We start from the raw sequence: 12,575 nt of genomic DNA, 5'->3' as shown, positions 1-12,575 counted from the left end.
ATAATGAACAGATACTTAACATGCCATTACTATGAAGTTTAAATTGTTGAGCACTCTTAGTGGTATCTTCAGGTTGAATTTTGTTTTTTTGTTGTTTTGTTTTTTTTTTTCTAAAATACTGAGATCAATTTTAATAAGGGAAACTGTTTCTATATAGTAGCCATAAATGCTGGTAACATTCGTGCTTGGAACATACAAATTGAGCAACCCTAATCCAAAATTCAGAATGCTCCAAAGTTTGAAAGCTTTTGAGCTCCGACATGGTATCCCAAGTGGAAAATTCCACCACACGTGACCTCATATGATGAGTCACAGTCCAAAATCCAGTCAAAACTTGGTTTCATTTGTAAAATTATATAAAATATTGTCTAAAATTACCCTCAGGCTCTATGTGTATGGTGGGTATGAAACATAAATGAGTTTTGTGTTTAGACTTGAGTCCTGTCCCCAAGATATCTCATTATGTATATGTAAATATTCCAAAATCTGAAACACTTCTGGTTCCAAGCATTTCAGATAAGGGATACTCCACCTGTATAAACTTTATAAAAAACTGCATCATCATAGATTACATCGAGATTGGCACATATATTCCTGTTTTCTCTGGGAATTTGGATTTCCTTTATTACATGTTAACTCGAGCTCTTTTCTGTCTTTCTCTGGGGCTCTTTCTTGACTTGCTTTAGAAGTCCAAGTAGAACTTTTGAAAGATGGCCTTTCACACACATTTAAGGTCTTTTCAGGATTGTTAGAAGACCAAATCTCTTCCTTTCTTTTTCTCCCTGTTGTTTCTTTTGGGTTTGATATAAATATTTTCCTCAGGAAAAAAAAATGTATTACTGCAATTTGAGTAATTACTTCTTTTAATAATTTTTCATATTTGAAATTCTCTTTCAGATTAGTTTGCATTTTTTTGTGTATGACTGCTGAATTCTGATAAAGGGAATCTTCTATATTATAATTGAGTATGTAATATTAAAGTGTGTTTCCTTTAATTTTTCCTGAGGATTTTTTCTGTTGTATATATTTGTCACAGTACACATTTGAAAAAACAAGTTTTGGTGTCTCTGTCTCTTGTTATCTAACTTACTGCCCAATAAGAATCATCACTGACCACTTTGAATGTCAGTGTGTTTTGAGGTAGGGATCAGGTGAATCCAGACTAGTGATGTTCTAGTATTGATCCTTGTGGAGTACTTCCTGACTACTATATCATATTAAAGAATAACTGAGCCAGGCGGGGTACCTCACGCCTGTAATCCCAGCACTTTGGGAGGCTGAGGTGGGTGGATCACGAGATCAGGAGATCGAGACCATCCTGGCTAACATAGTGAAACCCCGTCTCTACTAAAAATACAAAAAATTAGCCGGGTGTGGTGGCGGGCGCCTGTAGTCGCAGCTACTCGAGAGGCTGAGGCAGAAGAATGGTGTGAACCCGGTAGGCGGAGCTTGCAGTGAGCCGAGATCGCACCACTGCACTCCAGCCTGGGTAACAGTGAGACTCCGTCTCAAACAAAAAAAGAGAAAAAAGAAAATGTTGTAAGTAGTACTGTTTAAACTAATTAGGTAAAAGTACATCCCCCATCAGTATTTCCTACCTAAAAACCAACTTACTTAAATAGAGCTTTGAAATACTTAGAAGTCTCTTCAACCTCTGCTGTCCAAGAACTTCATCTCTTCTTTGTTTTTCCTCGGTTCTTCAATTATTTTAGTTGTCATTTTAGTTTCCAGTATCATTTATGTTTCCTTACCAAAACTCTGCTTAATAAGAATTGCACTTTAAAGGAGAACTTAAAACATCAGCCAGTCTAAAGTGATGGGATAAAATAAAGAGGCTAGGCCAGGCACAGTGGCTCACACCTCTAATCCCAACTCTTTCGGAGGCCGAGGCAGATAGATCACCTGAGGTCAGGAGTTCAAGACCAGCCTGGTCCATGTGGCGAAACCCCATCTCTACTAAAAAAAAATACAAAACTTAGCCGGGCGTGGTGGTGCACCTGTAAACCTGGCTGCTCGGGAGGCTGAGGCAGGAGAATCGCTTGAACCCGGGAGGCGGAGGTTGCAGTGAGCTGAGATTGTGCCATTGCACTCCAGCCTAGACAACAAGAGTGAAACTCCATCTCAAAACAAAATAATAATAAAGAAGCTAATTTGTACCACAAGATAAAACAGAATTTTCTGAGTTCATTACATGATTATGAAATCCACACCCAGGAACTTTGGATGATTTCATAATATCTATTACTGTCTGTCTCAGTTAACCAAGTATCCTAAGTGCTTTATGTGAAAAATTGGAACAGAACCAAGAAAACTTTTACTTGGGGAGCCACTTATCAAGGGAAAAAAATAGTAAATTTTATTTTTAAAGTATGAAAATTTTGATTATCCTTAAATTTTTTTTTTTTTGAGACGGAGTCTCGCTGTGTCACCCAGGCTGGAGTGCAGTGGCCAGATCTCAGGTCACTGCAAACTCCGCCTCCCAGGTTCACGCCATTCTCCAGCCTCAGCCTCCTGAGCAGCTGGGACTACAGGCACCAGCCACCTCGCCCGGCTAGTTTTTTGCGTTTTTTTAGTAGAGACGGGGTTTCACCGTGTTAGCCAGGATGGTCTCAATCTCCTGACCTCGTGATCCACCCGTCTCGGCCTCCCAAAGTGCTGGGATTACAGGCTTGAGCCACCGTGCCCAGCTGATTATCCTTAAATTTTTACTTCAATTTTGGGATACTAAGCAAAGATGAAATGTTCAGGCCTTTTTTTCCCCTGGCTTCCTGGAGATGGCAGTAGAATACATACAGAAATTAAAACTGGTTTTAGGACTTGGTTTTATAGATAGAGTAGTTTATCAAAGAAAATCTCCCAAACTATTTGCTTTTCAGAAATAATACATATTTTAAAATTTTTAAAAATATATGGAATTAACTCTGTTACCCATTTCTGATCAGAAATGTGATCCTTTTTCTCAGTCAACTTTTTTCTTAACTCTGCTGTAAACTAGCTATGTGTCCTTGAGGAAATTTCATTCATTCTTTTTTTGAAAGAGACAAGAGTCTTACTCTGTTGCCCAGGCAGGAGTGCAGTAGCACAATCATAGCTTACTGCTTCCTTGTACTTCTGGGCTCAACTGATCCTCCCACCTCAGCCTCCTGAGTAACTAGGACTGTAGGCATGTGCCACATGCCCAGCTAATTTTTTTTTTTTTTTTTTTTTAATTTTTTATAGAGTCAGGGTCTAGCTAGTTTTTCCAGGCTAATCCTGAACTCCTGGCCTTAAGTAATCTTCCCACCTCAGCCTCCCAAAATGCTGGGATTACAGACTTGAGCCACCACACCCAGCCTGAGCAAATTTCTTTATCTCGACCTTATATTTGCTCTAAAGTTATGAGAGACTAAATCATATGCAGTTAACCATTTGCTAGATTATATAGTAAAATGCTTTTAATGATAAAATTATCCTAATCCCATTTAATTTTGTTTTTAATTGAGAAGACACACTGGAGGCCTTACCTCCTGAAAATATGGTCCCTGAAACAATAGCTTGTTATTAATGCAAAACCTTGGACTCTACCCCAGAGTCTACATTTTAACAAGATCACCAGATTTCTCACATGCACGTAGTTCAGGGGCAATCACATGAAACCGCACTTACTGTTGATAACAAAAATATTAGTGGATTTGAATCATTCTTACCACCAGCATTGTGCCAAGCCCCCACTCTTTCAAGAATTAAGAAATGTTGATGAAATATTTTCAAATCTGCAAATGGTAACATCTTAGTATAATTTCAAAAGTACTAATTAGTCTTATCAGTGCAAGTCAAGTACCTTAAATCATGTGTTTCTCTTTCTGCAACTGGAAATAGACTCCTGTTAAGAGTAGAGTTTTCTTTGAAGATATAGCATAAGCACAGTGAACAACATGTATTTCTTTGCTTATGCTCCCTTAGACCAGTAATAGGTCAGTCATTTTACTTATGTAGTGTCCTGACCAGTGAATTTGGATGGATAATTTGTCAGATACTTCATGTCTGAAATAAAGCCGTTAAATTGAAGATAATGACAAACAGGTTTTAATGTAGGCATTATTGCTCTTTCATTTGTAGAATGAAACAAGCTGCTCAGAGTATTTGAGCCTGAGACAGTGTGACTCATGCTTTAAAGGAGCAAAAAAATTCTACCTTTTTTATCCTCTTGAGAATGACTAGTAAAAAAGTCAGTCCTTCCCAGCATCTAGCTTTGAGCCTTTGGGCAACTATGTATGATAGGCTCTGTGGCAAGGATTCTGCTGTCATTCACATTCCCTGACAAATCAAACCTTGCCTATGTGGGGAGGTATGTCAATTTTGGTCAGAAATGGGAATGGTGAGGAGAGATCTCTTTTATCCATCCAACTTTTGGCACCAAACATTCTTCTATCCATCAGGCTTGAATGTATCTATCTTACAGTGTGAATCCTGCTGTAACTGAAAGGATGAAATAAGATTACCTGAAAGCATTCTGAAAGTGGCAAAGTTGGATAGGCAAATGTATTTATTATTAATAGTAAATTAGTAGAGCTTTGAAAAAGTATAATCTTGCATTGCAGCAATTTCCAGTTTATGTACTACCAAAAGTAGAGTATCAAGCTTGTTACGGAGTTGAAGCTCTGACTGAAAGTGAACTTTGTCGCTTATGGACTGAAAGTTTATTGCATTCCAACAGCTCGTTTTATGTTGGTAAGTTATACAAAAGTCTTTGTTCTCCCTTTTAATTTCCTTGTAATTACATACTTGTAAATTCAATTGTGAATACTTCTATTCTGCACTTTTTTACTTTAGTTTTTGTTTATGTATGTATTTATTTTTAGACAGGGTCTCACTCTGCTGCCCAGGCTGGAGTGTAGTCATGTGATCATAGCTCACTGTAACCTCAAACTCCTGGCCTCAAGTGATCCTCCTACTGCAGCCTTCCAAGTAGCTGGGGCTGCAGGCATGTGCTACCATGCCCAGCTAATTTTTTTGTTTTTTATTTAGATGGGGTCTCATTATGTTGCCCAGACTAGTCTTGAACTTCTGGCCTCAAGCAATCTTCCTACCCTAGCCTCCAAGAGCTCTGATATTACTGGGATGACCTACCATGCTGACCTATTTTAGAAACACTTATTTAATAGTATAATCAAAAATATACATTTGTTTTCTTTTAAAACAAGCTTCTTTTAAGGGTACTGTTTAATTGGTTAACTATTGATCTATACATTTATTTTGAAATTTTCTTATAATGACACTACTTTTAAAACTTCAAATATTTTGATGAAATGACTTTCCCCTTTGTTTTTGTTTTGTTTTTCTGGGGCATGGGGATTAGGCTGGAGTTCAGTTTGCATTGGCTCAGTTCATGTACAGTTAACATCCTCACATAATAGATTACTTACTAGTCATTATTGGTAGTATTTTCTCCCACTGGAATGTCCAGTATCGAACATCTCAATGCATCCCATAAATCTCAGTCCCTCCTAATCATCTCAGACTGCTCCTCTGTGTAGTCTTTTGCTTCTTTGATCTCTCAGTGCAGTCTTTTACTTCTCTGTGAATTGTTACTTTGTACATTATTGTTCTCTCTTAACACCTATCCCTCCTTCCTGTTAGACAATAAACAGCTTAAGGTCAGAGTCTGATAAAATTCTGTATTGAGTCTAATAAAATTTTGTATTATAGTGGTTAGCTTGATTGCTTGTATGTAATAAATGCTATGAGGGTGTGTTTCTTAAAGAAAGGTTGTTCACTTAAAATGTTTTTCCTGTTTTGGTTAATCAGTATTTTGTTTTCATGTTTTATGAGAGTATTAAGTAGATAATTGATTCTTTCTGCTTAACTCAAAAAAGGAAGTAGCTAAATGCACTAATTGGTGATATGCTGCCTCCCTCCTCTTCCTTCATACACATACTCGAAGTTTTTGTAGTAATTTTCAGTCTATAACCAGAATTTCAGTGTTCCTCCAAAGACCTCACAATCTCAATATTAGCTACTTGAATGCAATTTGCCAGCCACATCCGTTTTAGGAAAGGACCAAATAAAAACTTATGAGTGAAATTTTGTTTAAAGTACTGACAGAGAATGGAGATTCATGACCAAAAAAAAAAAAATTTAAGGTTTCAGTTTTTAAATGTACAGTTTAACGTCAACTGTGTGGATTACTTCATCTTAATTATTTTTTAAAATCCTAAGTAATCCTAACTGCTGATTATTCTCTGTGAATCCTATCCTCTTGTAAGCCTTTCATTTCAATGTACTGGGATAGTATTTTTGGCTTCTGTGCCAAGTGTTTGGTGAAAAGCATATATTGTATGGTTGTGGGATTTTGGTTTGTTTGGGGTTTTTTGGTGGGGTGTAGGTATGGGGGGGCGATATGTTTTAAAATATTGTTTTAAAAACATCTGAGTTTTTGAGTTTTTTAAAATGTTGTTATAATACCCTTTTAATTTAAGGAAGATATTCAAGAAAATCACTTGAAGTGCTTTTAAAAGTGGAGATTGCTGGCCCCACCCTGGAATGTCTGATTTACTAGGTCTGTACTGGGACCTAAGACTTTCTCAGGTGGTACTGATGCTGCTAGTTTAGGGACCACACTTCGAGAATCAATTCTATAGCTTATAGTCTCTTTTTCCAGTAGAATAAACATACTGTGATTTGTTTGTTAGCTTTGCTTTGCTATAAACATGTTCCCCACTTTCCCTAGTTGCAGTACTCTTTTTATCTTTTCCCTATAAAAACTTCAGGATTTACTCCTTTAAGACAGTTTCCCACATAATCTCATCACAACTTCTGCATCCACCCTCCAACCCTATAATATTTATCAATTCTATATAGTTGACATACAGGCAGTCCTCACTTGGCTCACAGTTGCAGTAAGCACAAGTTTTAGTTATGACTGTGTGTTAACAGTAATTGTATAAAGTATAAGCTTCACTGCTGGCTCTTCAGTCCACAGATCACTACATAAATAACAGGCACATCATGATCAGTGACCAGTCATGTCACTTCTTTCGAAGTCTGTTTATAATTGGTTATTGTGTACCCATTGAGCTCATGCACAGAAAGCAGAGTGTGCAGTTGTGTTGACTCTTTGTCTCCCAGTGATATACCCATGTGATATTTTACCAAAGTAGATAATCAAAAGAATCGGCCAACAAATATTAAAGCAAAGCAAAGAAACAAAAGGTGATACTGCCAGAAGTGAAATTTGAATGGAACATAAATGGAATTACAGAGGAAATAGCAGAGACTGGGAATGTTGGCACTGCTATTGTTCCAGTGACTCTAGATTTGCTGCTGCCAGACAAATTTAGTGAAAGCATTGTGACATAAAGGATGAACAAGTGACACTGGCATAAGATTTTACACTAAACAAACTCCTGAAGATAATTTCATGATATTGAGAGCACAAAGGATACAGTGTCGGAAGCTGATCCTTAGGAATATAACGGTTCACCATGGCATTGAAAAGATGCATCCAGCCAGGTGAGGTGGCTCACGCTTGTAATCCCAGCACTTTGGGAGGCCCAGGCGGGTGGATCATTTGATGTCGGGGTTAAAGACTGGCCTGGCCAACATGGTGAAACCCTGTCTCTACTAAAAATATAAAAAATTAGCTGGGCAGTAGTCACTTGTGCCTGTAGTCCCAGCTACTCAGGAAACTGAGACAGGAGAATCACATGAGCCTGGGAGGCAGAGGTTGCAGTGAGCCAAGATCACACCACTGCACTCCAGCCTGGCCAACAGTGTGAGACCCTGTCTCAAAACAGAAAAAGAAAAGATGCATCCTTCCTAATAACAAGTTGTGCAAGAAGGTAACAAGCACTGTTCAAACTGCTCTTCACTAACGTTTCATAAAGAAATAAAACACTTTAGTGTTTTGAATTAAAGTGTACTAAAATATTTTACTGTTCTGTTCATTTTCCTATATATTTATGATTGATAGTTTATAGTGTTTTGACAAAAATTTCAAAGGTAACCAAACAGTTGTAATTTTCCACATTGATTGTTAAAACTGTAGGGTTTCAGCCTGTATGGTCATTTTTATGGTCCCCACACTGCATGCAAAGCAAGGAGTCACTATGCACATATGAATGCATATATGCTTGTATATGTTTATGTGCATATATGTATGAATGAATGCTTGTATATAAAGTCTTTATTTTTATTATACATAGATTTTATTTGTCCTCTCTAAATCAGTGCTTTCCAACCTTGATGCACATAAATATTTGTACAGCACGCTGTGATATATAAGAGAGATTGCTTGTAGCTGAAGGGCAGTAGCCAGGGAGCTTTTGCCTTCCCCAGCATTGCTTAGCTGCCTGAAGGGCTGAGGTGATGAGTATCTTAAGCACATATATATCTTATTTGAGGCCAACAGATTAGAAAGCTCCAGTGTTGAGAGAGTTGTGAACTCCTTGAGGAGGTAGATCCTCAGAGCACTTAGTATGGTATTGTCTGTATAGTTATTTTTGACCATAATTAACACATACTATAATACTTTTTTAAATGAATTTCTTTCAAAAGGTAAGAACTATTAGTCTTCTCAAAGACATAATTAGTAAACATCTAAAAGTTATGCTTAATATTTCCTTTCTATGGTTATTAAATCATTACAATGTGTCTTTGTTATTAGAAATGCCACCGTGTAATGAGTGTAATGAGTGTATGAGCATAAAGCAAATGAAAGGGGGCTTGGTAAGAAAATGAAACATTAAATTATGTGCATTTTTAATTGTCCCAGTGATTGACATCAGCTTTCCAGGTAATTTGTTTTGAGACCTAAATATTAGGAGTTAAAAAAATAAAAACAGTTTGTTTTCAACATTGATACGTGTTATATTCTCATCATGCCAGTTGATGTTTTTAACTATGGTACAATACCTACGATTTTTGTGTTGACTTGATCATATAACATTTAACCCGGGACTATCTTTTATGTCACTCTTCCTTGGAATATTTCAGGACCTTGGTATCGGCTCTCAACCTGTTTTATTTTAGAACATATGCATTACTTTTTAAAACAAAAGCATCATATTGAGAATTTGCTGTTTTGTTTTTTGGAATTCTAGATTCATATTGTGTTTGTAAAAAAAAGTAAGAGTCGGGGCTGGGTGCTGTTGCCCACACCTGTAATCTTAGCACTTTGGGAGTCCAAGGCAGGTGGGTTGCTTGAGGCCAGGAGTTCGAGACCAGCCTGGCCAACATGATGGAACCCCATCTCTACCAAAAATACAAAAAAAAAAAAAAAAACATAGCTGGGAGTGGTGGCGCACCAAAAATACAAAAAAAAAAAAAAAACATAGCTGGGAGTGGTGGCGCACAACTGTAGTCCTAGCTACTCAGGAAGCTAAGGCACAAGAATAGCTTGAACCTCAGAGGCAGACATTACAGTGAGCCAGGATCTCGCTATTGCACTCCAGCCCAGGAGACAGAGCAAGACTCTGTCTAAAATAAATAAATAAATAAGACTTCGGCCAGGCTCAGTGACTCACGCCTGTAATCCCAGCACTTTGGGAGGCTGAAGCAGGTGGATCACCTGACGTCAGGAGTTCAAGACCAGCCTCACCAATGTGATGAAACCCAGTATCTACTAAAGATATAAAAAGTTAGCGGGGCCTGGTGGTGGGCACCTGTAATCCCATCCATATGGCAGGCTGAGGCAGGAGAATTGCTTGAACCCAGGAGGCAGAGGTTGCAGTGAGCCAAGATCGTGCCTCTGCGCTCCAGCCTGGGCAACAAGAGCGAAACTTTGTCTCAAAAAAAAAAAAGTAAGACTTGGAACTGACTGCTTTGATTTTTTTTTTAACTGTAGGAAATCTTATAGTGTGCTTTAATAAATTGATTTTTTTTTTTTTTTTTTTTGAGACAAAGTCTTACTCTGTCGCCCAGGCTGGAATGCAGTGGCACTGTATCGGCTCACTGCAACCTCCGTTTCCTGGGTTCAAACAATTGTCCTGTGTCAGCCTCCCAAGTAGCTGGGATTACAGGCGCCCACCACCATGCCTGGCTAATTTCTTAATATTTTTAGTAGAGGTGAGGTTTCACTATGTTGGCCAGGCCAGTCTCGAACTCCTGACCTAAGGTGATCTGCCTGCCTCGGCCTCCCAAAGTGCTGGGATTACAGGCATGAGCCACTGTCTCAGCCTAATTAAAAAATATGAAGCCAGATTTTCATAATCTAATTTTTACCTTAAGAACCAAGTGTGTCATAGAAAGCCCCTGTACATTTGATTTTATCTGCTTGTTTTGATAATATGTGCTTATTTCTCCTCACAAACGCCATACAAATGTAACTTTAATAGGAATTAGAAACACCAGTATTTTAATAGTTGTTGTTAATAAATTGTAGGCTTTGAAATGATTTCGTATGTTTGGACATGTGTAAACTTTTATATATTCGGCAAATATTTTAGAATGAATATAAATGTTTTATAATCTGAATTATGTCATTTTAAAATATAGCTGTACTTAAGACTTAATAAAATGTGTATTTCTACTAAATATAAAATTTATTTACAGTTATTAAAATTTGTAAAACCATCTTTAAGGAGACAGGATAACTTGTTTTTTTGTTTTCTAAATACTGCAATTGCTTGTTCTTTTTAAGTTTGATATTTTATTTTAGGGCATATTGATGCATTTACTTCAAAGCTTTTTCTGCTGGAAGAAATTACCTCAGAAGAATTAAAAGAAAAGCTTTCAGCACTCAAGTAAGAAAGTTTACTTTGTGGTGAGAATTGAAAAACTTGTTAATGTGATCATTAATTTTTCTTTAAATATTGTTTAAGGTTAACGTATTTTCAAGACTTTTAATCCTTTTATGTATAGAGGTCTCGTTGGACCCAGTTTTGTTTTGTCTTGTTTTTGTTCATTGTGTTTTTGAGACAGAGTCTCGTTCTGTCACCCAGGCTGGAGTGCAGTGGTGTGATCTCGGCTCACTGCAGCCTCAGCCTCCCTGGTTCAAGGGATCCTCCCACCTCAGCCTCCCGAGTAGGGACTACAGGCATGCACGAGCATGCCCAGCTCATTTTTGTATTTTTCGTAGAGACAGGGTTTCACCATGTTGCCTGGGCTGTTTTCAAACTCCTGAACTCAAGCAATCTGCCTGCCTCAGCCTCCCAAAATGCTGGGATTACAGGCGTGAATCACCATGCCTGGGCAGCAGTATGTTTTGTTTTGTTTTTGTTTGTTTGTTGATAGATGGCGGTTATATATATTTTGGGGTACATGTGATTTTTTTTTTTTTTTTTTTTTTTAAGGCAGAGTTTCACTCTTTTTGCCCAGGATGGAATGCAATGGTGCAATCTTGGCTCACTGCAACCTCCACCTCCCGGGTTCAAGCAATTCTACTGCCTCAGCCTCCCGAGTAGCTGGGATTATAGGCATGCACCACCATGCCCAGCTAATTTTGTATTTTTAATAGAGATAGGGTTTCTCCATGTTGGTCAGGCTGGTCTCGAACTCCCGATCTCAGGTGATCTGCCCGCCTCGGCCTCCCAAAGTGCTGAGATTACAGGTGTAAGCCACCGTACCCAGCCTTACATGTGATATTTTAATACCTATATACAATGTGTAATGACCAAATCAAGATAATTGGAATATCCTTCACCTGAAACATTTATCTTTGTGTTAGTAACATTACAATTCTTCTCTTCTAGCTATTTTGATATATACACTAAATTATTATGAACTGTAATTTCCCTACTATGGTATTGAATACTAGAAGTTATTCCTCCTGTCTAACCCCTTAACCAACTTCTCATTTCTCCCATCCATTTCCTTCTCAGCCTCTTGTAACTGCTATTCTGTATCTCCATGAGATCCACTTTTTTTAGCTTCCACATATGATTGACAGCATGCAGTATTTGTCTTTCTGTGCCTGGTTTATGTAACGACTTCCAGTTCTATCCATGATGCAAATGCCAGAATTTCATTTCTTTTTTTTCTCTTTTTTTTTTTTTTTTTCTTTTTGAGATAGAGTCTCGCTCTGTTGCCCAGGCTGGAGTGCAGTGGCTGGATCTCGGCTCACTGCAAGCTCCGCCTCCCGGGTTCACGCCATTCTCCTGCCTCAGCCTCCCGAGTAGCTGGGACTACAGGAGCCCGCCACCTCGCCCGGCTAGTTTTTTGTATTTTTTTAGTAGAGACGGGGTTTCACCGCGTTAGCCAGGATGGTCTCGATCTCCTGACCTTGTGATCCGCCCGTCTTGACCTCCCAACGTGCTGGGATTACAGGCTTGAGCCACTGCGCGCAGCCAGAATTTCATTTCTTTTATGGCTGAATATACCTCTGTGTGTGTGTGTGTGTGTGTGTGTGTGTGTGTGTGTGTGTGTGTCTGTAATCACATTTTCTTTATTTATTCATCCATTGATGGAGCCCAGACCCAATTTGTGATCCATTTATATTATCTCCATCTCCAAATTAAATATAATGCCAGTAGCACCAGCCCTTCTACTTAAGACAAGGGAGGCTACAGCCAAAGGGGCCACTGTGCATGGGAAGCAAACATTTTACTCCATTACAGGAAAGGGAAAGGATAGTACAGTCAAAAACTCTGACAGTCTAA

At 38.3% G+C, this 12,575-nt stretch overlaps 1 protein-coding gene across 3 annotated transcripts in view; it reads left to right on the top strand.

Annotated features, from left to right (window-relative positions):
- The window catches only part of ICE2 (interactor of little elongation complex ELL subunit 2), a 60,489-nt gene that overhangs the window by 31,730 nt on the left and 16,184 nt on the right, over positions 1 to 12,575 (top strand). For all 3 annotated transcript variants that reach the window (XM_008016391.3, XM_008016392.3, XM_038008823.2), the window contains 2 exons: positions 4,581 to 4,710; positions 10,637 to 10,721. In XM_008016391.3, the coding sequence (XP_008014582.1) occupies positions 4,581 to 4,710; positions 10,637 to 10,721 (215 nt within the window). The remainder of the gene's footprint in view (positions 1 to 4,580; positions 4,711 to 10,636; positions 10,722 to 12,575) is intronic.

Source organism: Chlorocebus sabaeus, chromosome 26, assembly GCF_047675955.1.
Source record: "Chlorocebus sabaeus isolate Y175 chromosome 26, mChlSab1.0.hap1, whole genome shotgun sequence".
NCBI lineage: Eukaryota > Metazoa > Chordata > Mammalia > Primates > Cercopithecidae > Chlorocebus > Chlorocebus sabaeus.
The sequence above is the reverse complement of the archived record's forward strand: the minus strand, read 5'-3'. Positions and strand labels throughout refer to the sequence as shown.